The sequence below is a fragment of the Aquila chrysaetos genome, chromosome 10 (genome assembly GCF_900496995.4).
Source record: "Aquila chrysaetos chrysaetos chromosome 10, bAquChr1.4, whole genome shotgun sequence".
NCBI lineage: Eukaryota > Metazoa > Chordata > Aves > Accipitriformes > Accipitridae > Aquila > Aquila chrysaetos.
The window spans coordinates 39,399,275-39,425,495 of NC_044013.1; the positions used below are offsets into that span (position 1 = coordinate 39,399,275).

At 56.3% G+C, this 26,221-nt stretch overlaps 2 protein-coding genes, 1 long non-coding RNA gene and 1 pseudogene across 6 annotated transcripts; 2 read left to right on the forward strand and 2 right to left on the reverse strand.

Moving 5' to 3' along the window:
* The first annotated feature begins 88 nt into the window (after positions 1–88).
* LOC115347775 lies at positions 89–2,774 on the forward strand (annotated as a pseudogene).
* Positions 2,775–3,735: 961 nt separating this feature from the next.
* Positions 3,736–11,027, reverse strand: LOC115347570 (multidrug and toxin extrusion protein 1-like). Of its 2 annotated transcripts, none has more exons than XM_030029088.2 (18): positions 10,374–11,027; positions 9,860–10,039; positions 9,658–9,759; positions 9,390–9,458; positions 8,970–9,118; positions 8,809–8,851; positions 8,649–8,693; positions 8,164–8,261; positions 7,869–7,966; positions 7,221–7,334; positions 7,019–7,086; positions 6,647–6,755; positions 6,412–6,487; positions 6,264–6,333; positions 5,798–5,930; positions 5,335–5,429; positions 4,687–4,834; positions 3,736–4,300 (listed from the first exon to the last, which is right to left on the reverse strand). In XM_030029088.2, the coding sequence occupies exons 1-18, from the start codon at positions 10,560–10,562 to the stop codon at positions 4,080–4,082; spliced, it is 2,007 nt and encodes a 668-aa protein (XP_029884948.1). In that variant the 5' UTR covers positions 10,563–11,027; the 3' UTR covers positions 3,736–4,079. The 2 variants fall into 2 exon arrangements, with proteins under 2 accessions (XP_029884948.1, XP_029884947.1); XM_030029087.2 differs by having other exon boundaries at positions 9,860–10,042.
* A 327-nt stretch (positions 11,028–11,354) lies between these two features.
* Positions 11,355–21,520, reverse strand: LOC115347571 (multidrug and toxin extrusion protein 2-like). 2 transcript variants are annotated; one of them, XM_030029091.1, is made up of 18 exons: positions 21,368–21,520; positions 19,212–19,313; positions 18,596–18,664; positions 18,082–18,230; positions 17,880–17,922; positions 17,110–17,154; positions 16,603–16,700; positions 16,256–16,353; positions 15,812–15,925; positions 15,505–15,572; positions 15,114–15,222; positions 14,643–14,718; positions 14,253–14,322; positions 13,461–13,593; positions 12,953–13,047; positions 12,627–12,708; positions 11,930–12,210; positions 11,355–11,820 (listed from the first exon to the last, which is right to left on the reverse strand). In XM_030029091.1, the coding sequence occupies exons 1-17, from the start codon at positions 21,476–21,478 to the stop codon at positions 11,975–11,977; spliced, it is 1,698 nt and encodes a 565-aa protein (XP_029884951.1). In that variant the 5' UTR covers positions 21,479–21,520; the 3' UTR covers positions 11,355–11,820; positions 11,930–11,974. The 2 variants fall into 2 exon arrangements, with proteins under 2 accessions (XP_029884951.1, XP_029884950.1); XM_030029090.1 differs by having other exon boundaries at positions 11,355–12,210.
* On the forward strand, positions 19,320–25,153 carry LOC115347575. Of its 2 annotated transcripts, none has more exons than XR_003925535.1 (3): positions 19,320–19,908; positions 19,996–20,147; positions 23,248–25,153. It is a non-coding gene; the product is annotated as an uncharacterized LOC115347575 (long non-coding RNA). The 2 variants fall into 2 exon arrangements; XR_005933473.1 differs by having other exon boundaries at positions 19,999–20,147.
* Positions 25,154–26,221: the final 1,068 nt, after the last annotated feature.

Below are 26,221 nucleotides of genomic sequence, written 5' to 3' on the forward strand. Positions count from 1 at the left end.
GTAAGTTCCTGCAGCGTCCTGGGGAATCCTGCCCATCCTCTGCCGCTCCTGGCTCGGGCCAGGGCTTGGCCAAAGATGACACGTGTGTTGCGAGGTGCCTCTGCCCCGGCACAGGAGTGCGGGTCCCCACCGCGATGACCTCCTGGCAGGGAGCACAGGCAGGCTGTCAAAGAGCAAGGTGGTGGAGAACATCAAGGCGGCTCTGCAGGTGAGCGTGGAGTTCCTCGTGCTGTGGGAGTTGTTCCCGTTACAGCCCAGGTCTGAGTTTCTGTAGCTGCAGCCCTGGAGCTGTGGCTGTTGTGGCGGTGTGTTGAGCGCTTTGGTTCTGCTGTGCCCTTTGGCAGGAGTTCTATGGGGAAGACGTGAAGTCATCTCCGGATTACGAAAGGATCGTCAACAAGCGTCACTTCAAGAGGATCCTGGGCCTGTTGGAAGGGCAGAAGGTTGCTCACGGGGGAGAAGCCGATGAGGCCTCCTGCTTCATAGGTGCTCCTGGCAGCTGTTGGGGAGGGGAGGTGGTAGCAGGTGCCTTTTGGGGGCTGAGGGTGTCTGTGGCTTGTTTGGTGTGTGTTGCACGCAGGCGGTGCCCGGGACGGGGTCCTGCGATGGACCGCGTCTTCTGTGCGGCTCACACCGTCTCCTTCCCGCCTGTTTGCCTCAGCACCGACTATCCTCACCGATGTTTCTCCGGAGTCAAAGGTGATGGAGGAGGAAATCTTTGGACCGGTCCTTCCCATTCTGACCGTGAAGAGCGTAGACGAAGCCATTGAGTTCATCAACCGTCGGGAGAAGCCCCTTGCCCTCTATGTCTTCTCCAACAACAAGAAGGTGGGTCTGGGCTGTGCTCCCTGCGGAGGCTTCCCTGCGCAGCTGAATCCTGCACGTGGCCGGTCCCAGGCACGTCTCCCCGCAGGACCTGTGTCTTCTCCTCTTTGGATGTGAATCACAGTGTTTGGCTCAGGGGGGCCACGAGTGTCCCCAGAGCTGGTGGAGGCTCCCAGCCTCCTGCTGAAGGACTCTGCGTTTGCACAGCTCCCCGTGTGCCCCAGCTGGCCGGCCCACGCTGGTGGATGCTGGTTCCTTGCATATCTCCTGCCCCTGCTCCAGGCTCTGTTGTGCCAGCTTCAGGAATTTAGGTCAGGGCTTTGCTCTGACACAACAGCCCCAGGCGTTTTGGGTGGGAGGGCTGAGGAGCACCCCAGGCTCCTGCAGAGGTACCGCCGCCTCCAACCCGTCTTGCTGAGATGGAGCCTTTTCATTCCAATTCTGTTCCAGCTGGGCAGATCTTGTGTTTAAGTAATGTAAAGCCAGCCTCTTTCAAAGAACAAGGCACAGCCTGTTCCCCTCCACAAAGGAGGATGCAAGCATCACCTTGGCACCCACCCGTTCTGGTAGATGCTGTGGATTTGGTGGCCTGTCTTGATTTCCCTCTGTTCTGTGCCATCTCTCGTTCTGGGTAGTTGATCAGACAGGTGATATGAGAGACCTCCAGCAGTGGTGTGACAGGCAGCGACGTCTTCATGCACTCTGGTTCTGGATCTACCCTTCGGCGGTGTGGGTAGGTCCCTGCTCCATCCCATATGCCTGGTTTCAGTCTCCCAGGGGCAGCCTCTGACCCAGGTGCCGTCATGCCCGTTTGGCAATTCAGGAACTTTCAGCTGCATTTTCCCAATAGTATTATTTTCACTGGTGGGTTCCTTTGTGAAAAGGCTCATTAGTGGTTGGAGCAATGTTGGTGCCAGCGGGAGAGGAAAACCCTCTGGCACATCTGTCCACAGCTCCCGTTCTCCCATGCTGGGGCATGGCATGAAGTTGCCTGTGGCCGAGCGGCTGTTTGAGTTTCCACGGTCACTGTCAGGCTCATGGCTTTGTGGCAGAGACAACCTGGCAGTGGGTAGAGGGCTGAGGTCTTGGGTGTTTCTGATGGCAGGTTGCTGAATGTCCTTCGTATGTCCCACTGCTTGAAATAATAGACTCTGTTCCTCCTGTCCTCAACCCCAGCGTAAATTTTGTGGGAGAAGCAGGACTGGCCCTGGGGAGGAGAGGACTGCTGCCATTAACATTGCAAGGGTGGTTGCAGACAACCAGCTTGAGCAGCACCAGTTCAAGGAAGCGAGCAGGTCCTCATTTATTTCTGGGTAGTTATTAAAGCTGCTCTTTGCTTCTCCGCCCTTGGGGAGCAGAGCAGCTGCTCCAGGTGTGAGAAGCACCGTGACCAAGCTTTCCCGGTGTCCTGGGGGCTGCCAAACAGAATTTAAGAAATGCAACTGTCACCGTGCATGATGTGACCTGCCTGGGTTGTGTCCCTCAGGTAACAGCGGGATGGGCGCCTACCACGGCAAGCACAGCTTTGAGACCTTCTCCCACCGCTGTGCCTGCTTGGTCAAGGACCTGAAGACGGAGGTTGTGAACAAACTCCGGTACCCGCCTGGCAGCCAGAAGAAGGTGAACTGGGCCAAGTTCTTCCTCTTGAAGCGATTTAACAAGGGCCGAGTGGGACTGGTCATCTTGGCCCTGCGGGGGATTGTGGCAGCGGTGGTGGCAAAGGTGAGCTTTGGGTCTGTGCTTTCTGCATGAGTGCGTGTTCCCAACTCTGTCCCCTGAGCCCCACCTGGTCTCAGCCTCCATTGCCCCGTTGCCTCAGGCTCTGCTCCCTCCCTGTGGGACTCAGCCTTGTTTCTGTGCCTCTCTCGATGGTGTCCCCCGGACGAGAGGGACGATCAGCAGTCAGCAGCATGCCGGACCTGTAACCCACCACTCACTCCCTGCAGTCCTAGTGCTGAACAGTTTTTTGCTGCAATTTCTTTTCTTCTATGGCAGCCAATGCACTGAAGAGGTAGAAGCAAATGAAATGTACCTAAAGCAGAGAAGTCCCAAGCTGGAGGCTCTAGCTCCTGCTGAAGCACAGGAATTGATTCAGACCATCGGTCATGTGTCAGCAGCGAGTGGTGGCAGATGGAAGGAGGCAGCATCTGCCCTGCTTTGCAGACGGGAGCGCATCTAAAAGCTCTTGGGAATGGGGGAATCATTTGTCACAAGGGTATCAAAACAAAGCCAGCTGTTAGTGACCTTGTTATCTGCATGACACCTCGCGTGATCCCCATAGAAAGCTGTCTCATACCAGCAATAAGCCTAACAAAATGTGGGTCTTACGGATGGGGACAGTCCAGGCTGGTTGTCCCCAGCAGCCTGCCCAGAGCAGAGCGAGAGAACCTCTAAGAACCTGCAGCATCCCATCCTTGAAAGGACTCACGACCAAACGGATGATGTCTCATTGCAGGGGAAACCACCTTTAGCCATCCAAAGTGTGCAAAGGCTACCTGAGGGGACAGCAAAGGCTTTCTGAGCTGTGGCCACACTCTGCCCCGAGGACTGGAGGAGTGCCGGGGACCCTCGCACCGCCGGTGCGCTGCGTGCGGGGCTGCGTGCCAACAGAGGCATTGCTGCGACCAGAGTCCCAGGTCTGAGCAAGTCCTTGGCCAGAGTGGCTGAGCAGCCAGCCATCTCATCTGTAACTGAACTCCCATTTTTTTTATTGGTTTATTGGTAGTCTTTTACCTTCAGACTCGTAACTGGAAGCTGACCTTGCGCCTTGCTGAATAAAACCTTTGTTTTACTGTGAAGGCCACCTGGGGCAGGGCGAGACCCATGTGCCCCAGGCTCCTGCATGGGCTGCAGCCCCCGGCATCAGATGTTCCCCTGCTCCCAGCCTCTGCCCAAAGGAGCCAGCCCGAGTCCAGCTGGGTTTATTTATTTGGCATTTGTCACAGAGCAGCAATGTGAGCTAGGCTGTGCCCAGCTCCAGTTGGCAGGTGATAGCTGGCAGCGCAAGCTGGAGGGTGTTACCGCATGCTTGCTGCGCATCGGGCAGCCCAGAGCAGCTTTTTGGGTGCAGCAGAGCCTGTTCCCGAGCGACGCCTGAGCAGATGCTGACAAACGCCGACGGGGGGGACCCTTTGGCTCCCGTGGGACAGGCACGTGCTGGATTCTGTCGCTGGCCTGTCTGTGCTTCGTACGTCCCATCCATCAGGAGGGGCTTTCGCTCCCCAAAGCAAAGTCCCCGCAGTCCCTGGTGCGAGTCAGTGTTTGCTGGTCATCAGCTTTACGACAATGCCGAGTGCAAGTATTGCAATGGCCGCGGCCGCTGCCAGCCCACGCCGGATGATCAGCTCCTTGGTGGCCGTGGCGGTGGCCGGAGGGGATGTGGCAAGTATGGCTTCCTGGGGGTCCACCCGGTACGTTGGTCCTTCCATCCTGGTGATGCCTGTGAGCACGACGCTGTTGTGCGCATCCACTCCCGCTGCGAGGAAAACGGGGCGGCGTCACTGAGGGCTTTTGGGGGGGATTGAGGGGTTTCTTGGGAGGGTTTTGTTTGAGGTCTGAAAGCATGTTACGAACAGCCCGGAGCCCGGAGATCTCCAGCCCTCGACGGAGCTTCGGTGGGACCTGGTGTCTGCAAGGTGAGAACTGCCCAGGGTGCCCCATCCCTCCATCACCCTCCCGAGCCCACCTTGTAATTAGTGTTTTCCCAGTAACTGAGGGCATCACCAGCGCTACACTGCACCCCCATTTTGTGGGCTTGTTCCTGGCTTATGTGAATCCTCGGAGACCCTTCCCGGACCCAAACCCACCACCGTACGCAGTGCCCAGCTCCCCCGTCCTGCCATACCCAGCTCCTGGCCATACCTACGCACCCCCGCACTGCCACAGCGGGGGGATAAGCGGGGGGCGGTGGGGCTGGCCCCACACCCGAGGGAATTGCCTTGCAGGAGGGTTCGGGGCCCGAGTTCGGCTCCTCCGGTGGTGGCTGGGTCACTCCTGCGCGGCGCTGAGCCTGGGGGAGGCAACGTGCTGGGTTTAGCCGGTGGCGCGTGATGTGGGAAATCCCCACTAAGCAAAGCCAACGTGTCACCTCTCGCGGGGTTCGTCTGGCTGGAAATGGCACTGTGTAGCTGAAAGATACCCGAAATGAGAGGTGCTGGCTGGTGGAAACCCTGGAGCTACTGGGGCACGAGGTGATGCTCAGGGCTGCAGGGTTGAGGTAACCTCGGTCACCCCGTCTTTGTGCTTCATGTCCCCAGCCAAGGGTGGCACAAGGTGCAGAGGGAAACCTTGAGGCTATCAAGTGCATATGTGTGGGAGGGAATTGAATACAGGGACGTGGCCGCGGTCATGGGAGCACCGGGTTTTGCTGGGGGCACTGGAGGACAGCCCTGGGCAGCGCTGGCCCGAGGGGTTGAGCCCACGATGCTGTCTAATCCCGCTGCGAATCCCAGCCAAGGCACTGAGGACCTTCCCGCTGGCAGCGCACGATGCTGTGGGCGCGTGGGTTACCTCCTCGGCTGCCTTCCTCCAGTCCATGCGGGAGATGTAGGCGACGAAGCAGGTGCAGAGGATGGAGACGCAGACGAGCATGCTTAGCCACAGACCTGCGGAGGGCACGCCGGCGTCAGCCAGGTGCCGTGGCCGGAGCAAACGCAACCGAGACGGCATCTCGGGACAGCGAGGCGAGAAAGGGGATGTCACCGAGGTCAGCAGGGATATGGGGATGGGACGGCCGCGGGCGCCCGCTGCGGCGCTGCCCGGCAGCGGTTGCTTTTTCCCAGTACAATTAAAAGCTCTCGGTAGTTGCAAGGGCCATCGCAGTCCACACCAGTGTGCCCAGTCCCCAGCCAGGTAAGGAGGGCAGAACCAGGCAGGAGGGTCACGGTGAGCCATCGGCGGAGCTGGGGCGGGGAGCTGAGTCTACGCGCGGGGGATCTGGGGGCATGCAGAGCTACGTGCCCGGGGTTGGTACCTATGACGCCAATCCTGGCCACGAAGAGCAGCACGGCTCCCAGGGGCAGGCCCACACCATAGTAGCTCACGGCGTTGAGGATGGCACCGAATTTCTGCTTGCCTATGCCTCTGAGCACCCCGCTGCAGGCACCCTGCCGGGGAGAGGGAGAGGGGCTGGGGCCGGGAACACCGCCTCGGCCAAACTCGGGGCTCTGCTGCTGCCCGGGGGCTGGTGAACCAGCCCAGTGATGAACCAGCTTCCAGCCTCTGCCCCGTTATTTCTGTGTCCCTGCCCGGTCCTGTGGATCTTTAGCTTTTTACGCACTCGGTGTTTTCTAAGGGGTGATCCCAGGAGCTCTGCAGGGTCCCGGTGCGTGTGCCGGTGCTCGACCGCAGCCTCAGGGACCCTCGACCGACTGACCTGCGATGCTGCCGCTCAACACCGAGGTCCCCTACTGAAAACAGCAGCGTCCCCAGGAACTTACACACACAGCTTCAAACAAGTGGAAGACAACGTAGACAGGTATGACCCAGGCCACCAAGTCAACAATCTCCCTGGGGACAGAGAAGAGCCAACGATTGCTTTTGGGAACCAACCTCCGCGCACCGAGGCCAGGAGCCGGGGGCACTCACTTGTCGCTGGTGAAGATGTATCCCAGCACATCCTTCATGGCGGCTAAAATAACCCCCATGGCTATGCAAAACCCTCCTGAAAAACAGAGCAAAGCGCTGAGCCCAGCCCGGCCGTGAGCAGCCGAAGGGAGAGAGCAGGGTGTGTGCCGCAGGCAGAGGACTGCGAACGTTCCCTGCTCCTGCCGTGCCTGGAAAGAGCCCTGGGGAAGGCTTCCCGGCACGCAGGTGGCCTGACCTGTGCAGAGCAGGCTGGTGGAGGAGGATCTCTTGGCTGTTTCGGCGTCGCCGGCACCCAGCGCGTTCCCCACCTGCACGCCGGCGGCCGTGCCGAGCCCCAGGGGGATCTGTAACCACAGGGCTGAGGCTCGCGTGTGCGTCTGGGTAATGGGGCCATCGCAGTAACAGTGGAATAAACACCCAGCAGAGAGGCGGACGGAGTTCAGGATTTAATTTAAAATGTCTCCGTAGGAAGGATAGGCAGGAGCAGGGAGAGGCTTAAGTGCAGCGGGGCAAGACCGAGATTTGCTGGAGCTGGTTTTTGCTGGGTGTCTGTCCTGGGACTGTCCCTGGGGAGCCCTGGTCTGAAATAATAAACCCCAGCCCTTACCATGAAAGCGACAACGGACACTTCGTAGATGATGGACTGGACGGAGAGCTCTATGACGCTCAGCAGGCCTGGGGAAGAGGAGAGGGTCAGCGCTGGGTGTGGGTGCCCGGTGGAGAGCCGCTCTCGGCCCCTGCGACCGCTGCGGACGCCACTCCGGGTCACAGCCTTGTCCACCTCCTTGCAGCTCCCCCTCTCCGCTGACCTATCAAGAAGCTCCCGATTTCATAGGTCCACCACTCAATGCATATCATGAGCATGCTGGGGACAGCCAGGGAGGTGAAACTGTCCCACTCCAGCAGGCACTCACTGGACCAGCCTGTAGAGAGGAGAAAAGTCACCTGATGGATGACCAGACTGGCCACGTCTTACATTCTCAAGAGCACCCGAGGCGGCTGGAGGTGCCGTTCCTGTTCGCAGAGCCAGCAGGGTAATGCTCCTCAGCTCCGTAGGACCTCCAGCAGCACAGCGTGCGTGTACACGCTCTGTGGATGCGGTCCTGTGGGCCACAGAGCGGTGCAACCCTCAGCTCATCGCTCCCGGAGCAGAGTGCCTAAGGACAACCTTGTGCTTACGTCTGTGCTCATCTGACTTTGGGGCTGAACTCTGCAAAGCCTCAGCAGAAAGTTTCATTTCTCCAGAATTAATGTTTACTGCCCGGCACGGTGGTCTGCCAAAGCTCGCGCATGACGCGGTACCACCGAAGCAGCACTGCTTTCCCGGGGTGTACCGGGCTGAGGTTAATATTTCACCATCACGACTAATAGAATTCACTAGATAGATAGAAGCAGTGGAAGGTTCACGAACACTTGTGTAAAGCGGGAACTCGAGGGAGCTGGGGAGGTGCCCTTACCTCCCCAGGTCTTCACGTGGAGTTTCTTGCCTATAATATACAGGAACAAGAAAATGGTTTGTGAATATTGAGCAACGGTGTTGGCCCAGGCAGAGCCCCTGCAAAGGAAATGAGAAAGGTCGTCGGCATTCTGTTCATGCCTCCCCGGCCTCGGGGTGCCAGAGCGTAACAGCCCGCCGTGCCCCTGCGAGTGCCAGATGCTCGGCCACGCCTGGTGGTGCTGACATCCCCGAAAAGTCCCTTGCTGTTGCCAGGTGTCATGTTTTCCCCTCCATGGGACACAAGCACTACTCACGTGATGCCCAAGTGGAAAACGTAGAGGAAGATGCAGTTTGCGATCACGTTGATGATGTTGCCGAAGACCCCGCTCAGCACCAGCGGCCACATGATCATCTGCAAAGAGGAGGAGATGGGGGCTACGGCACTTTCCCAAAAGCTTCGGGAGAGAGGTGCGAAGGTCTCCGCCAACCCCACGCTCAGCAGCTTTCCCAGCCAAAAAATAAATTTCCGATGATGTCGCCTGCTTGGAAAATGAGTGTGTTGGAGGTAAATCTCTGATGTGGGGAAGTATGAAGGGAGGTCCATCAGGCAGATGGATACAACTGGCTGTGGGATGGGGTGATCTCCAGCATCAGAGCTGCTCCGGGGCACCCAGGCAGCGGTGGGGACAAATGCTGCCTTGCCACCAGGAACGGTGAGAATGAAAACCCTGGGTGCATGGGTGAAGGGAGCCCTGAGCTGGGGCTGACCCTCCGTGGGTGCGAGGGCTGCAGGACCCACCTGGTTCTGCAGGTATCTTGTCTCCAGGTTATACAGAAAAACCGCCTGAAAAGGAAATAGGTGGATGAGATGAGGGCAGCATTGAGCAGGGGCGGAAAATAGGAGCAGGATGGCCGGTCCCCGTGTGTGGCCAGCGTTCAGGGTGCCCACAAGGACTCACCGGGAGAGCAGGGATAAATGCCATCACGTAGCGTTGGGTTAACCTGGGGGGACACGAGAGGTATGGTTAGCGAGGGGCCATGGCCGTAGCTACCCTCCTTACAGCCCCACTGTGCCGGGGAGGGACAAGGAAGCGGTGTCTGGTCCACGGAACCACCGGACCTGGAGACCTCAGGGTCCTGGCGGACAAGGAGCAGGAGCTGCTCGATGTTGATGAGGATGGCGCAGCAGGGGAAGCAGCAGAGCAGGAGGATGAGGGTGGCACGCTGCAGGATCACCCCCACGCGCAGCAGATTCTTGCTGCCGTAGGTCTGCAAGGTGAAGAGGGTGGCAGTGAGCTCTGCTGCACTGGCAGCGTGCTGGTGGGACGGGGACCCCACGGAGCATGGAGCAGCCCTGACCGCCCGGGAAGGATTTGATATTTCAAGGTGAGCACGGAGCTCCCTGTTATGGGATTGCTGCTTGGGGACAAGCTTCCCCAGCTCGCAGGTGCAGCCAGGGCTCCATGCAGTGCCTGGGCAGCATCAGCCGATGCTGGAAAACCCCGTGTCTCCAGGACAAGTGCCAGGATCTCTTACCCACCTGTGATATCAAGGTGTCACATGCCGAAGACAAACCATAACCTACAGAGATGGCAGTAACATTTATAACCTGGAAACAGGAGTTAAAAAAAAAAAAAAAAAAGAGCGAATGTGAGCATTTAAGACTTTTGGTAGGGAGAAGTACTAAAAGGAAAAGCAGGAGTCTGAAATCTCCTCTGTCCTTGTCCGCCTCCATTCCCGTATCCCATCCCAGTGTCAGCAGGTGAGAACTGGCGCCTGGTGCCGGGGCAGCCCCCGGGAATGCTTACAGCGATGGCCAGCGTGACGGAGGCCAGCTCGACCTTGCCCAGGTGGCCACAGAATATGGAGCTGACAAGGTGTATCAGGAAGATCAGCAGCTGGATCAGGATCTAAGCGCGGGGAAGAGGAGAGGCGAAGGTCAGAGATGGAGGTGAGCAGGGCCGGCCATGCTTGGGGGGGGGGGAAGCGCTCACCTCCCGGGGTCCTTACCAGCGGCCCCGCCAGCACCAGCAGCTTCTTTGCATCTTCCCAGAAGGTGTCCGGGACCAAGCGCCGAAGCCAGTGGCGTTTCTTCTCGCAGTTACTGGGTGTGAGATCGTGCTGGCCGGCGGCCATTGCCTCGCTGAAGCCGTTCTCCTCAGGGAGGTTCGCCTGCTTCATGCTGCCGCTCTGCTACGGGAGTGAAACAACCCCTCTTCCTCCGCGCTCTGTTAAAACCACCCTCGCTAGGGTGAGCAATGTGTAACCACGGTGGGGTTGAACTTCAGCCAGGGCTGGACGAGCCAACCGCGTGCTTCCTCGCTGCTGGTAGCTGGGTCGGGCGATGGGAAGCGCAGGCAGCGGGTCAGGGCAGGGCACGGAGCTGGGAAGCCCGGCGAGGGTCCTGTGCGCTGCTGTGGGCAGCGCGGAGGAGCCCAGATGTGCAGCGCAAGGTGCTTGCTGCCTGCCCTGAGCCAGGTAGGGGGGCCGAGCCTTCCCAAATCACTCCCGCGGACCCTCGTACCTCTCTCCTGCTTTGCCGCGGTTCCGTCGGCCGGTGGGTTGGAGGGTTGTCCTCCTCTTCCAGCAACGACGGAGGATTCATGGGTCTGTTTGCGGTCTCCCGTGAACTGCTGCCGGCAGTGGCGGAGCCGCTGCCTGTCTCGGCCCCTCTCATCGCAGCATGGCGGTGGCCAAGACAAGCTGGCCCCATTGGCTCCAGCTGTCGGTCTTGCACAGCATGGCAGCGTCAGATTTCACCGGCACTGCTCCGCCAGGCCAAATATAGCATCCTGCCTTGGCCCACGGCAGGGCAGGGGAGGCAGAGGGGACCCACGGTGCAGACCCTCTCCTGCACAGAGCAGGAGGTGGGCTGAGGAAGCCCATGGGACAGAGCAAGGCAGGCTTCCTCTTCTCCCCAGGCTCCCACCCCAAAACTACCGGGATTCTGAGCAGGGCAGTCTGCCACATCCTCCCTAAAGCTGGGACAAAGGCTGCTGAGGTCGAGGTTGATGGCTGTTTCAAGCTCCTTTTGGTCACATCTTTTCATTGCCAGCACCGCGTGCCACGTACCAGCTTTATGTGGTATTTACCTCCACCGGCTGAGCACGTGCCACACCGCAGAGGCAGTCGCCTCGCTGCTGTCGCACCGCTGCAGGTAAGAGCCTGGGACAGGTTGCAAGGGCAGGGGCATTTGCATTAAGATATACAGCAGTTCCCTGATGGCTCTGTAGGGTTGTGCACCACACCACCCTCTCCCGTGCAGCTCAGCAGTGGCGTCAGAGCTTTTGTACTTGAGGGGAGCAGCGTGCTCTGTGACCCCGGTTAAAACAAGCCCCTGGCTGCCGCTGCACCCAGAGCCAGCCCCAAACTGCAGGGCCGGGAGGCTGAGGCTATGCCCCGTGCAAGCCTGTCGTGCTGCACAAACCAGGCACACATCTCTCCTCTAACAGCTCAGTCACGGCGATGACCCGGGTCATGCTCACACCATGTTAACAGCCCAACATTTACTCAGAAAACTTTATTGTATCAAAATCCCACCTTACAAAAGTGCAAAGAAGAGTTGCTTTAGGCCCCATGCCTGCCCCACAGCAGGGAGAGCAGGGCCAGCAGCCAGCACCCAACGCCCCGGCAGCAGTCAGAGAAGTCGGCCATCTTCCAAACAAAATCAGCCTTGCTCTGCGCTGCTGCAGCAGTAGGAAGTGGGCTCTGCCACGTCAAGATACTGGCACAGACTGGTGCGTGAGGAAACGTGCTGTGGGCAGCAAGAGCCTCTGCCATTAGCAAACATGGGCAAATGTCCCCAGGGAGTAGGAAGTGGGACAGCAGCACAAGGTCCCTGTCTCGTTACCGGGCCAGCCCCAGGATACACTCCCGCCTATCATGAGTGACATCCCAGTGCAGGGTAGGAGAGGGACCAGTTCTCAAGCACTTTCTTCCCAGGTGCCACATCCTCACCCCCTTTAAGAACTCTGCATGTGGGATAAAACAGTGTGAGTTAACCAGAAACTGAGCAAAGTGACTCTTTACAAGGAACTGAGGGGGAATTCCTTCCCCTGCACCATCCTTCTGGGCCATTACCACGTGCCCTCCTGCTTTGTGCACAGTTCCCCAGGGTCACTGGTTCTAGCCATTGCCAGTCAGGAGCCGGACCAGTATGCCCACCAGCAGGACAGCAATGGCAGCAGCAGTGGCCAGCACACGGCGGATGATCAGGGCCCTCCATACCACAGCGGGAGGAGCAGGGACGACAGCAGGTGCCTCCTGTGTGATGAGCTGGTGGTCAGGTTGCCTCTCACCCGTCACGATGCTGTCAGGCAGGACCATAGTGTCCACGGTGTCTGTGTCAACAGAGATGTAATCTGTGTAACAGAAAGGTGAGTGCTGCAGGGAAGCCAAGCTGCAAAGTCAGGGCATCGCAGGCTGATGCTGCACAAGTGCTAGTGACAGTCCCCTGAGGGTCCTTTCCCAAGTCTCAGGGACACTGGGTGGGACATGCTGCAGCAAAGTGGCAGGTGTTCCCAGGTAAGGCAGACACTGGCTGGCAGTCCAGGCTCTTCCCTGGAGCAGCCACGGTGGTGACAGGGGTAATGGGGTATCCTGTACCCCATTACTAAGTACAGGAGAAGTGCCACTGGCCTGGGACCAGCACCAGACACTGTGCTCTTCCCAGCTTTCTGGGCCTGCAGGACAGACACAGCTGCTATGACTGTGAAGGAAAGGAAGGGTTGGGTGGAGAATTCAGGCTCCCTCCCTGTTGTCAGGCCCGGTTACATACCCACAGCAGATGTTTTGTTAGCAACTGTGCCATTGGAGTTCACATCTTCCAGTTGTTTTTTTGGTCCAGCTCGGACTTGAGCCTAAAAACACACAGAAGGAGTTGCTCTTCTCAGAGCAAGGGTGTCCTGCCCAGCCAAGCAAACCTGAGCCTCCTCCCTCCACTCTCCCAATACAAGCATGCTCAGCACAAAATTGCTCTTCCACTGCAGAAGAGGGACAGATCCCGGTTCACTTTTGCCTGCCCCAGAGAGCTATGGCATTGTACTGGGACAGGAACTCACTTAGCACCTTTTAAGAGTTACTAGAGAGAAGCACAAGTCTCACCTCTTCTGCAGCTTTCTTCCAATCCATGCGCATGACAAAAGCCGAGAAGGAAAGGGCTTGCAAAGAGATGCAAATGATCATCCCCACCCACAGACCTGCAGCAATGGAGAGTTACTTCAGGGAGGGCTTAAGGAAAGCCTGTTTTTGCCAGCCACTGCCAAAATGCCCAAGGACTTCAGTGGGGTCAGATTATGGCCCCATGTCTAACCCAGTCTTGATGGGAGAGCTGCCCTGAGGGGCAGCAAGAGGAAACAACTCCTGGGGGGGTCCTATGCTGGGAGCAAGCCTGGGTTTACTGGGATGTCTCAGCCCCCATTTGATGGAGGCTACTCGGAGCCTGCATGAGCTAAACACTTGGGTGTGCAATCCAGCCCCACTAAGCTGAAGGAGGATCTGAGCACAAGTTCCAGGGCTGAGCCTTTGCTCAAGGCGCAGGGTTTGGCCCAGAAGCAGTGCTGGCAGCTCATACAAAGCCAGGCTCTCAACGCCAAATGGAGGACACATGTACCTAACACTCCCATCTTAGCTGCAAACATCAGTGAGATGCCGATGGGCAGGCCGATAGCATAATAGCCGATGGCATTGGCGATAGCACCCATCTTCTGCTTTCCTGTGCCCCGCAGCACACCACCACAGGTTGCCTAAGGAAAGCAGACAGAGGAATCAATATATACAGCACATGCTATGGAAGGTACCACAGGAGCTCCGGGGTATGGCACGGCCCCATGAATAAGGGAACCCACAGCACTGTTCCGCAGAGTCAAGAGAGACCAAAGCCACATCACAGAGCACACAGAGCAGGGCTCCTCTCGTTCCAGCTGCCAGCCCAGGTGCAGAATGTGGAGCTGTCTGCAGACAAGGAGAGGCATGCCAGCAGACCCCATAGTGCTTTCCACATTGCCTGGGTCCCTCTCTCAGGGACATGACAGGAGACAACAGGCTGAAATTACAATCTAACCATCTAACAAGGTGTATGAGCACTGCCACTACGCTGGGAGTACCTGGTATCTCTGAAGTTCCAGCTGCTCACTTGTGTTGCTCTGACAAGCTAGTAGAAAGCTGAAGCCTTGCCAGTGGAAGAGAGGGAGAAGCTGGGTTGCTCTGCAGCAATGCCAATGGGCAACTACAAGCACAGGGGACGCTGAGGTGCTATAGGTAATGCAAGCAGCTGCTTTGACAATTTATCAGTTTGCTTCTCTCTATCATTTTAACAGATCAAGAGTGAGCTAGAGGCAGCTTTGCACTCTCCATTGCACCCCCACCTGCAGAGAGGAATTGCTCCACATGCTGGAATACTCACTGCTGCTGCATCAAACAAGTGGAACGGAGCAAAGATGATCATCACTTTGGACACCAAGATAACGATCTCCCTGTTGGGAAGATGTACGTACTGATCAGGGAAAGCAGCACAGCCTGGTCTCAAGGGACTGGACTCATCCAGCTGCAAAGCCTGATCCCAGCCCATAAGACTTGAGGGGATGCGTGCAGCTTGGGTACCACCATGGTAGTGTCCCAGTGTCAGAAGCATCTGTGCTGCCCAGTGACACCAGGCAGTTGGGAGGAACCTTTGGGGAACATGTTTGCCAGGAGGAGGTTTATGAACTCTGTCAGCTGCTTCTGAGCAGCTCCTGGGATATAAATCATACCCTCCAAGAAGGTAATAATATTCAAAAGAAAGTTGTTAACCCACTTGTCACTGGTGAAGATGTATCCCACCACATCCTTTAGGGTTCCCAGTAACGTTGCAACCACCACAGCAAAAACTCCTGAAAGAAAAAGAAATAGTCAGATTGCTTGCCTTGAGGGCAGCATGTCCCACTCCTGACCCAGGCCCAGACCTCAGGGGCTTCATGTGATGGGGACTGGACTTGGCTGACCCCCAAGTGATACTGCGGTAGAGGACAAGTCTGTTTTCCTCACTTTCTCCCTAGATACTCCCTCTACCTTCTGGAGGTGGAAGACAGAATGCTAAATTGTATTTTTAACTATCAAAGCCGTTGCAGCAGGTTTCTAACAGAAGAGAGGAGCCAGGATCTCACCTTTCCCAAACAGAGGGTCCAAACAAGTGGGTCTGGGTTCCTAGGGTGGGTCCCCATCCCGTTAAGAGGGGAATTGAACCATTTGCTGATAATTTATTCCACTCTGCAGGACCTGGACTGACCTGTGCACAGCAGGGCAGTAATGCAAGAGGTCTTGGCTTGCATCACATCCCCCGATCCCAAGGCATTGCCCACTCTGACACTCACAGCCACGCTGAAGCCCAGAGGCACCTGAGTAGCAGGAGAGAAGAAAGAGGTGAGTGGCAACAGAGCCTGTAGCAATTTTCTTCCCCAGGAGGGAATTTGGGGCAAATTGGCATTGCTGCAGTAAAGGGATTTTCCATCTGCAGCACAGCCCTGGCTGTGCACCTGCACAGCAGGCCTGAGAGTCATCACCTGCCTGGCACCGACTCCTGCTTCCCACCCCTGCTTCCCTCCCCAGCCTTGATCTGCAGGGCCATCGTTTGGGGGCTCCTCCCAGGCTGATCTTGGTTTAACACACTCAGCCCTTACCATGTATGCCGCAGAGGAGAGCTCATAGATGACAGACTGTGCCCCCAGCTCCACCACGCTGAGCAGCCCTGGAAAAGATTCATCGCTTCCTTCATTAGGTCAGAATTAAATTCCTCCTTTGCTGACAAGGAGGCAGTGACTAGAGAGTTCCCATCTAACAGATGCAGCATCCTGCAGAACCAACCCTGCAGGCGAGGAGGCTGCTGGCAGCAGGTGCTCTGGGGACATACTCAAAAGGCAGCCATCAGAGCCGGCATGACTGGAAGACAACCTGTTGAACCAGAGGAAAAAGAAGATTTGGACTCACCTGCCAAGAAGCTCCCAATCTCAAAGGTCCACCATTCAATACACATCATGAGCATGCCGGGCACCGCCAGCCGGATAAAGGATCCCCAGTCCAGGAGGCAGTCCCTGGTCCAACCTGCAATGAGGAGGTGAAGCAAAATGAATGCATGTTCTCCCTCTCCTCCCCTAAAGGGGGGAGCCATATGCTCTTCTGGACACTGTCTGACGACAATCACCACCGCAGCTCACAGGGCATCAGCCTAGTCTTGCTGCTGTACCATGATGCATTCCCGAGACAGGATGATCAACAAGAATGTACTTGGAGCTACAGCGAAGGCCTTGAGGACATAGCTACAGCATCTTCCCGCCGTGAGGGGATGATAATCCCTTTGTCAGGTGCTGGTGACAGTGCCAAATCCCCAGGGCCAAACACTGGTATTTTGAAGGATTAAGCTATGAACAGTACCTCCCCAGGTCTCCACATGGATCTTCTTACACCACACGTAAAGGAAGAGGAGGATGGCCTGGGTGTACTGAGACACAGTGTTAGCCCAGGCAGAGCCCCTGGGGAGAGAGACAGGCAAATTACAAATTACATCCTCCCCAACCTTCTCGGCTATAGCAGAAGAGACCTGGTGGCACCCATGCAAGCCTTGCTGCAGATATGGGGCAGATCCCCCCAGCCTTATCTTTGCAGGCTGGTTGGCTGGGGACAGAGGATGGCAGAACTGGGCACCCAGGACACCCCCCACAGCCCTAAGCAAACCCCTGCACCCAGGGGGAGAGTCCGTCACCACCTCTGCTCACACTTACACCATGCCCAGCTTCAGCGCATATAGGAAGAAGGCGTTCATGGCCACATTGAGGATGTTGGCTGCAATCCCCGTCAACACCTGAGGCAAAATGATCGCCTGGAAGCCAAGGAGGGACTTTGGAGTTTGCTTTCCCAACACTACCCAAGCCCCATCCAGCAAATGCAGGGGAGACCTTCAGCAATGCCCAAGGAGAAAGCCAGGAAGACAGCTCCTGTTTCAGGTAGAGCTGGATTGTGTTAAGACATGCAGAAGGTAGCATGCAGGGCTCAAGAGCTGGTGCAATCAATAAAATGCAGAGTTGGGAGGTAGCAGTGGGGAAATGGAGCAAACTAAGGGTGGTTCCCATGAGCTCTCCATGCCCGGCAGGGCCGGCTGGGGGGCTGTGCATCACACATTCCTCAGCCCAGCTCTTCCCGGAACAGGATGAACTTAGATCCCCAACTTTATCCATGTTCCTAGGATTACCTTTAATCTATGGCCCTGAACCTGGCTAGTTATACAGTACCTGACTTAGTAAATATCTTGTCTGCAGCTGGTACAGAAACGCCGCCTGCAAAAGTCAGGATTCATTTCATCAGCACTGCTGCACTATGGTTCAACAGCCAGCTACCACTTAACGCTCACAGATGGGTCCCTCCCTCAGGTCCCTGCACTGCCTTCTCAGGGTGCCCCAGCCAGGCACGCTACCCAGCACCCTGCTCCTGTGGTCTGGTTGAAGCATGGTATCTGCCAGCAGCGGCTGCGCCCCAAGCCAAGAGTAACAAAAGGCACCTCCCATTCCCACTGGGAAGAGAGATCAGTCTCCAGTTGGGAAATCTCCTTTGCTTTCTCATCAGCACAAGAGAGCCTGGAAACCTTGGAAGAAAGGATTAACCTACAGACCTTATTCCCCAGGGGTACTGCTCCCCATCTTGGAGGAGCCAGAGTAACTAGCCAAGAGCCCAGCAGCTATGAGTGTGTGCAAACAGCAAGCTGCAGCCTTTATCTCAGAGCTAAGAGTGAGCCCTGGAGCCCCTGGTTCCAATGTCCGTCACCAGTTACCTGTTGTGCAGAGACGTGCCCTGCAGTAAAAGGCTTTGCACAGTGAGATGAAAGAGTGTATGTTTGCTGGTCCAGCAGCTGCTGGCCAATACACATCTGTTAAGGCCCAAGATCAAGGGGCACATCATAAAACCCTAAACCATGTTGCCCTGTGATCCACACAAAGACACTCCCTCCTTTCCACTAACGTTACTGAGGGGTACAGAGCTTTTAACAGCTTTAGCAGCAACTTACAGGAAGCGCTGGAATAAAGATCATCACGTAGACCTGAGTTAACCTGGAAAGAGAGTTGTTTCCCCAGTTAATGACACAGCAAAGCAAGAGCCAAGCCGAGCAGTGTTGCACTCGAGCTCCACAGAGCCTCAATTTCAACACTACGTGGCAACCCAGCCACGGCCAAATGCCTGATCCAGAAGGGCTCGATCTCACCCCTGACCTGGAGACCTCGGGGTCCTGGCGGATGAGCAGGAGGATCTGCTCAGTGTTGATGAAGAGCGCCCAGCAAGGGAAGCAGCACAGCAGCAGGATGAGGATCCCCCGCTGCAGGATGGTGCCCACCTGCTTCAGGTTCTTGCTGCCATACGTCTAATCGGGAGAGAGGACCAAGGTGAGCATTACAGGGAACCAAAGTGTCTGGGCAAATCCTCAGGACCCAGGGCAGCAACGGCCTGATTAAATGCATTTCCCACACCCTGCAGTGGCTAATGCCAGGCTGTTTGGGTATAACTGGCTCTCGGGCAGATTGCACATCCCTTTTCTACCCAGGCATGACCCAGGGCTCCTTGGTGCAGCTGCAGGAAGGGAGCAGGCTCCAGCCAGTGCATCTGTAGCCCCGTGCTGGCTGAAAGCTGCCATCCTCCCACCCTTTGTGCCCAGATCACGCTGCACAGGAGGTGAGATGCCACCAATCAAACCCTGTCAGGCACAAGAAAGGGGGAGCTGCTACTGACCTGGGACATCAGTGTGTCGCATGCTGAGGCTAAACCAGAACCAATGGAGATGCCTGTCACATTGATAACCTGGAGGAGAGACAAGGGACTCAAGTTGCAATGGAGGGTGGCAGGGGACCTGGCCCAAAGCACTGTGTCCCTCCCAACTGGGTGGGGAGACAGTTCTGCTACGACTTTTGGGTAAGTTTCCAGCCCTTCTCTGTTTCTCAGAATAACACATTCCCGTTACCTAAATAGCCGCTTCTCTCCCCTGATGTTGAAAAGGATCCTCTAGCAAGGGGTGAATACCTAAAGGACCACAAACAGTGCTGCTCCTAGCCACATGCACACCCCCAGGTCAGGTGGGTCCAGAGAGCTGGTCACAGGCTCCAGCTCCCTGCCCAGGTGCTGGCCCTGCACTGGCACAGTCACTGACTGCTCGGTTCCTCTCTCCTGCCCGTGCTCAGGGCAAAAGAAAGAACAGTTTGGTGGATGCGATGTTTGCATTGCATCACGCTGTGCTTACACGCAGGGTCCTCACGTATACGTTCCCACAGGTTTTGAGTTTTTTCTTCTTTTTTTTGGTGACGCATAATTTACACGTTTTAAATCAGAGGGGAATCAGAGTAATACGTACGGACACAGCCAGCGTCACAGCATCCAGCTCAGCTTTCCCTAGGTGGCCACAGAAGATGGAGCTGACCACACTGATCAGGAACCCCAGCAGCTGGGCGACAAACTAGGATGGGAGGAGGAGGAGACGGTGAGATGAGGACCAATTAAGACTTTAGGAACACCACCCTTCCCCCAGGAGTTGGACTATGAACTCGGGTTTCCTGGTGTCAACGCAGCACCTCGCCACGAGGCCAGGGCTCTGCTGTCCTGGGAACATGTCCTCTGGGGCAGAGGAGCCAGCTCTAGGGCTCGCACAGGCTGTCGGTGTCTTTGTCTTTCAAAGCTGGCCTCTACCTGCCCTGTGGTATTTTGGTGTTATGCAGCCAATCTGCCAGATGACCTTGTTTACATGTGGCTTAAGGGCTTCACTAGAAATCCTCTTTTCCAGGATGAAAGATGCATAGAGAGGGAAAATAAAAAATCCCAATGTTTTTCGGCACGTCTGTGCATCTGGGGAAACCTCTCCTCCCAAACTGCAATGTCCTCTCCTCTTGGAGAGATGCCAAGTCCAGCCTGCTTGTTCCTCGCCAGGAGCTACAGCAAGGCTTAACGATGCTGCAACAGAGATCACACTCCAGACCTCATTTTCCCTTGGCAAGATGACGGCCCCCTCTACAGGCATCCAAGGCACGGAGTCATGGCACAGCTAGAACCAGATGGTAAGAGTTAGAGACATTTATACCCCCTGAGGGGTGGGCATGGCTGGGGACTATACCCAGGGTCTGCTCACGCTCCTTTTCACCCAGCAGCTGGCAAGCCAAGAGCCCAGCGCTGCTGAAGAATCAGCTCCTGTGGGGTCAGGGGAAGAACAGAACAAAACCTTCTCCTCTCCAGACGTCCCACCGCTGCCTGCAGATGTAGTCCTCCTGCCAGGTGTGAGCATGTTCGACCTGCTGCTGTGAGTAATCCCTGCAGCAGGGATCCATACCTCCACAATTGTTCTAGTACAGGGTTTGACGTGAAATGGGCATTAACTACTGGCAGCTGCAGGTTTGGTTTTGAGGTTATCTGTGCACACAGAGAAGCAGGCTGTGCCACCGGTGGAACGGTTGAGGGGACTGAACTAGGGCTGATGTATTCAGCTGCAGAAACCGAAACCCGTCTATACTTCCTCTGCTGCCCGATCACAGCAGGTCAGTGCTTTGATGTCAGGGAGGACGTTTCCGAGTTCATCACTTGGTACTTATTCACCAGATAGAGTCGAAAATTCAAAGCACAAAACTTCACGCACAACGGATTTAGACCAGGGCTGTGACGCATGCTCCCTTTTGCGGAAGCCTCTGCGAAACACGCTCGGTGCTGCACCGTCGGTCCCTGACTACCAAAGGATGCATCTCCTTCCAGACTAACAGCAGCCCAGGGAGGATTTCGGGACTACGAGCCATGGGGCATCTTTGCACCCAGAGTCTGCTGGAAGGGCTGGCATCAAGCAAAGCGACTTGCTTGTCACCCAAGGGGTACGCGGCAGTGCCGGGGCTGCAAATGGGTTTCCCAGAGCAATTTAACAGCTTTTCCCCCCGCTCCCCAAGTGCAACGCTCTCCTTTTAAAGCCCTGCTGCCAGGCCCTGCCGGAGCAGGGCACCCGGACCAAGCTAGACAGCAACAGGAATTCCCGTGGCGAAGAATAAGCCCTCGGATGACAATTAAGGAACGAATGGTGCCGTTTTAATTCTAGCCGTGCCTTCAGCGGGCACGGACTGCAGGAGGGAGGGACCGGGCCGGCCCCTGTCCGGCCGGGGAGGAGAGGTGAAGCCCCGGGGAAGCGGAGCCGTGCCCGGGAGGCTGAAGGGAGATGAAACAGCAGCGGCACGGCCGGGCAGGGCTCCGAGCCCGCTGCGGACGCCCTTCCCGGTGTCAGCCGGGGCCCGAGATCTCCTCCACAGCCCGGGTTGGCCGGGGCACGCTGCCAGGCTCCGGGCGGCCCAGCCGCGGGGCGGCGGCGGCCCCTCACCTCACCTCACCTCAGCGGCGGCGGCCCCTCACCTCACCTCAGCGCCGCCGACCGTTACGCTCCCCCCGCCACCGCCACCTCGGCCCGGCGCCGCTCCGGCTGGAGGGCTGCCGGGCCCCGTCTCCATCCCCTGTGTCCCCGTCCCGTCTCCCTTCCCCGGTTCTCACCACGGGCCCCGCCAGCCGGGCCAGCTCACAGCTCTCCCGCCGAGCGCCCGCGGGCAGGAGGCGCCGGACGCCCCGTAGGCACCGGGCGGCTGCTGCCGCCGCCGCCGCCATGGACCACGCCGCCGCTGCCGCCGCCCGCACGCCTTATGGGCACGGCCGGGGCCGCCTCCCCGCCCCCGGGGCCGCGGGGCTGCCGGCTGTGGGCGGTGCGGGCCGGCACGGCACGGCACGGCACGGTACGGTACGGTACGGTACGGCGGGGGCAGGGTCCCCTTCGTGCAGCGGGTTGGGGCTGGGGACCCTCCGCCCCACTAAGGAGGGGGCCCCCCCCCAATCTCTGGCCGTGGGTCGGGGACCCCTCCGTGGGGAGGCAGGAGCTGGGGAGTCCCCTCGCACACGTGTTGGCCAGAGCCAGAGCCCATCGTGGGGTTTTGTGGTTTTGTTTTTTTTTTGGGGGGGGGGCGGGGCAGGACCATGCCGGGATCCCATGGCTGGGGACCCCGCTATGTGTGTCGGCGAGGGACTTGGGGTCCTGCTGTGTGGGGAGCAGGGGACCCCCCTGTTAACCGACATCTAGAGTCCTCCTACTCGTCGGCTATGGGATGGGGAACCCCTCGGGATCCCACACACGTGTTGATCAGGGACCAGATGTTCACCAGAGGTCCAAACACCCCCACCCCAGGTGGTGGCTACGGACTGGGGACCTCCTTGTGGGGTGACAGCTTGGGACCCCCCCGTGTGCTGGCTGTGGGCTGGGTCCCCCAACACAGGGGTCTGCCAAAGGCAGGGACGTCTCAGCCCATCCTCCAGGACCCTCCAGATGTCCCCTCTGCCATCAGCATTACGATAACGGTGGGGGGCAGCTGGCTCTGGGCAGCCTCCCCCTCTCCTCCATCCACCCACCAGCACCTCATGAACAGGGTGACCGGGGGATCGTCCCCCGAAACCAGGGATTCCCACCCGGGAGGCTGGCACCCAGCTGCCTCCACAGTGCTGCAACTGGCAGGGTGTGAAGGTTTGAAGGGGGGGCTGCTGGACCCCATGTCTGGGCTGGGGGTGCCTGTGGCCGTGTTTGCCTAGCACCTGGCAAGAAGGAGCTTTGGTTTGAGTGAGAGCTTGGGTTGTTATGGGAGTGAAATTCTACCTAAGTGCTGGTGCTTGAAACCAAGTAGCTGTAATCAAATCTATTTCTAATGCACGGAAAATTACAGTGGAAAGTGGGGCTTGGTTTTACAGCTGTTTAAATGCTGCCTCGGTGCCTTATAGCTGCAGGGTCACCACCGAGAAATGTAAAATCTCTTTAACGTTTCACTCACTTACCCCCTTGCTCCTTCAGGCTTAATGTGACATCATGAAAAATTGTGTAGTAGCAGTGGTGAGTCATAGCCGCTCTGATTTTATGTGCCATGATGAAATCAGGGTATCTCAGGACAAAAGAGTGCCTGATGCAGCTGTGGTCTGGTCTTGAGTTCCTCCTGATTTTGGTGGTAGTCAAGGGGGAAAGAGCAACTTGCAAAATTTACCTGAAGCTGTTTCTTCGAGTGCATGTTTCAGTGTAGCCAGAGGATTTTATTCACCTATCACCAAAACCTTTTCACAAACAAGGAAAGAACAATGTAAAGTTCAATGTAAAGTTTGGGAGCATATTTTAACTTTGAAACAGTTTTTTCATCCTTCCCCGGTGTTCACATCACCATGACCCACCCCGGGTGGCTCGGGCCACCCCTATGTGCTTTGTAGCTGGCACAGGCTGAGCTCAGGTAAACGCTTTGCTCCTCTCCAGTGGGGGAAGGAGAGGAACAAACTGACCTGCAGAATGGAAATGTCCTGGGCCAACATTTTCAGACACTTCAAGTCAGATTCTTAGTTTAATGTTTCAGAGACTCGAGGCCTTTCTTGCCCTGGATGCTCAGCGCTCTCACCATCCACTGTGCTCAGCTGCAGATAGGGCTGCTCAGCACCACTGAAAAGCGGCTAAATAGAGATTTTCATGCTGACGTTAAGATAGCCAGTGTGCAAACCTCTGCTACATCTTCTGAGGGTGGAAAACAGACTGGAGAAATGAAAGAGAAGGTGTCATTCCAGTCTCGTGCCAGGTAAAAGGCAGCAAGCGTCACTGGTTTTGCTCCAAATGGCATGGCTTTGTGCAGGGCTTGGCAAGCTGGGGCTGCTGCTTCTCTCCATGATCCTTCCGTCCCCTGTGGCTGGCAGAGCAGCGGGTAGTTGGGTGCACGTGCCGGAGCCTGCGCTGCCCACGGGATGGTACTGCAGTGGGAGCTATGAAGAAACAGAAGTAGTTAGCAGCAAATGATGTGTGTCCTGGCTGGTGGTGTGACTGCTGTCGCCAGCCTGGCTGTGTGATGGCCAGAGGGTTCCTGTGGTGCCGTTATCTCACGTGGAGGCAGGAGGGGAAATGATAAGGCTCAGACGGTGCGGTTCGTGGTCCTCAACAAGCAGCGCAAGTGTGAGTCCCTTTGAAGTTTACTTGTGACCCTGCTGAGATCAATACCCTGGGCTAGCAAAGGGGAGGGAGAGAATCAGGCAGAAACCTGGAAAAAAGGACTTTGAAAATAATAAGCCCTGTCTCTTCAGCCTGAGGGGAGAAATGTTACCTCTCAGCCCCAGGAACCAGGTACTGGACTAGCCCCTAGAGAACCAAATACACATAGAAGGGCTGTGATTGAAACCCCCCTTCTTGTGTTTTGCTGCTGCTGTTCAAAATCAACTATATTTGCTTCCAGAAGAGCTGTTTTGTGTTTCTGTGGTGACACATGGATCCCAATCTTACCGGGAAGCAGCAGAATGGGCACCCCAGGACCTGGTCTGATGAGTGGGGGTGCCCCAAGCTCTCCCCCGTCACTGGCACGACAGACCTGGCTCTGCTTCAGCCTCCCCGCTCTCAGATTAGCCTGTGAGCTGCTGCGAGGGACGTGGGTCAGTGCAAACTTGCAGGCTGAGCCCTGCACTGGCACTGGATGCCGGCACGCTTGCTCCTTCCCTTTCTGTGATGGGGGCAAGGACCTTGCCAGCTGCTCGGTGAGATTTGGTGGGGGGTCATCTGCCGGAGCCCCCAGACAGATGGGGAGGGTCAAAGGTACAGCTAGCCTCACACCAAGCTGCCCTCAGCAATCCGGATATTAACAGTATTGCAACACCAGTTAGAAGAATTTGAAGGGTCAAATTCCTTCAGAGCGTAACGTTGTTGAACTCGGTCGGTTTAGACCTCCAGTGAATTTGGAGCAAGGTTTTGGAAGGCTGATACCTTAACACAGACCTGTTTAAAGGAGTTAATGTGTAACGGGCTACAAACCATCTGGAGCAGACAGATGGCCTGCCCTGTTTCAGCAGCTGGTTTTGGCAGCTGGGACCCTGTGCGGTTCTCAGTGATGCTGATGTGAATCCAGAAGAAAGCAGTGGAGGGGGGGAAAGGACTGCAGTTGCTTGCATCATCTGTAGAGCAGAATTAGGCCTTTTTCCTGCAGATTTCCAGCAGGATGACTACCCAGGGCTTTCTCTAGATATGTATGTCCATATTCTGAAACGCAGCCAACATCCCGCTACTAAAATAAACCCCACAAATGTACCGTGTCTGGAACCATTGCGATTAAGAGCTACCAAATAAGAAAAATGTCAGAACACAATCGATTTATGTCAAATGCTCAACTGTTTGAAGAGTGTCCCTTTCTTTTAAGAGACCTTGCAGCTGGCTGATATTCAGATACCGTGGAAAATCCACTCCCCTCTGTGCACCATGGAGTTCAGAATACAGCTAAATTAAAAACTAAAGAGCCTTTTGCAATCAAATTAGTTTTTATTTAAGTGCCGCACCATAGGATCAGATGATCAGAGCCGCCAGTGGATACAGCGCAACAGTTTGGGGCTTGTCAACACAGAGAACAAACCAGAATAGCTGTCTTCAGATAGCTCCCCTTGTGTAATGATCTGACTGCAAAGAAAGTTACTGTATTCTGGAGTAGTAAGTGCATTAGCAAAACATGCTAATAATCTTAGACTATAGTGACCCTTACTGCAGGGTAGCCTCTCTTCTGGGTGCACAGGGATGGTTTTTCTGTTCAATCCCACGTAAGTGTTCTCAAGTCCACCCTGCTGGTTGATGTGGCTTCCTTGGACCCAGGAGAATCAGTGTTCCACTGCTGCCTGCATCTCCAAGGTACAATTAATGTTCAATAAAGTCAAAAAACTTAATGTGTGATAATGTTTCAGATGGTGCTGGCTGATGATGCAGCTGCTGTACTGAAGCGGTTACAGGACCTGCAGTTACATGGCTGCCAGAAAGGATGAACTCAGGAGTGGGCAGCTCTCAGCAGTCTCTAATCGTCCTGGGTGTTCTTACTGCCTGTAACTGCTATTTTTTGGCATGGACAGTCACATAAACAGGACTGTTCACACCATTATTTGTCCCAGCTTGCTAGTGCAGACATGCCTCTGTAAGAAGGGTTATAGAGAAGCTCGAAACCAATGTTTACAGTGGATGGAATTTGTCCAAAAGGCAGTTGCCTCTTTAAAAAAAGAGCAATGAGAAATCCAGTGTCTCACTGGCACCCGCAAGCCTGGCATGGCCTGCGTGCCTCTGCATCGCTGCGCATCCGCCACTGTGTGCTCCTGCTTGCCGGTGCCATTGCAGCGCTGCATGTGCTGGGAACTAACGTGGGGCAACTTTTGTGTCCTGGGAAGCTGTCTTCCCAAAGATTGAGACTAACCAGGCTGTTTCTCTCTGCTGTTCGTAAATGGGAGTTTTCTTTCATAGAATCATAGAATCGTTTAGGTTGGAAAAGACCTTTAAGATCATCGAGTCCAACCGTCAACCATGCCCACTAAAACATGTCCTGAAGT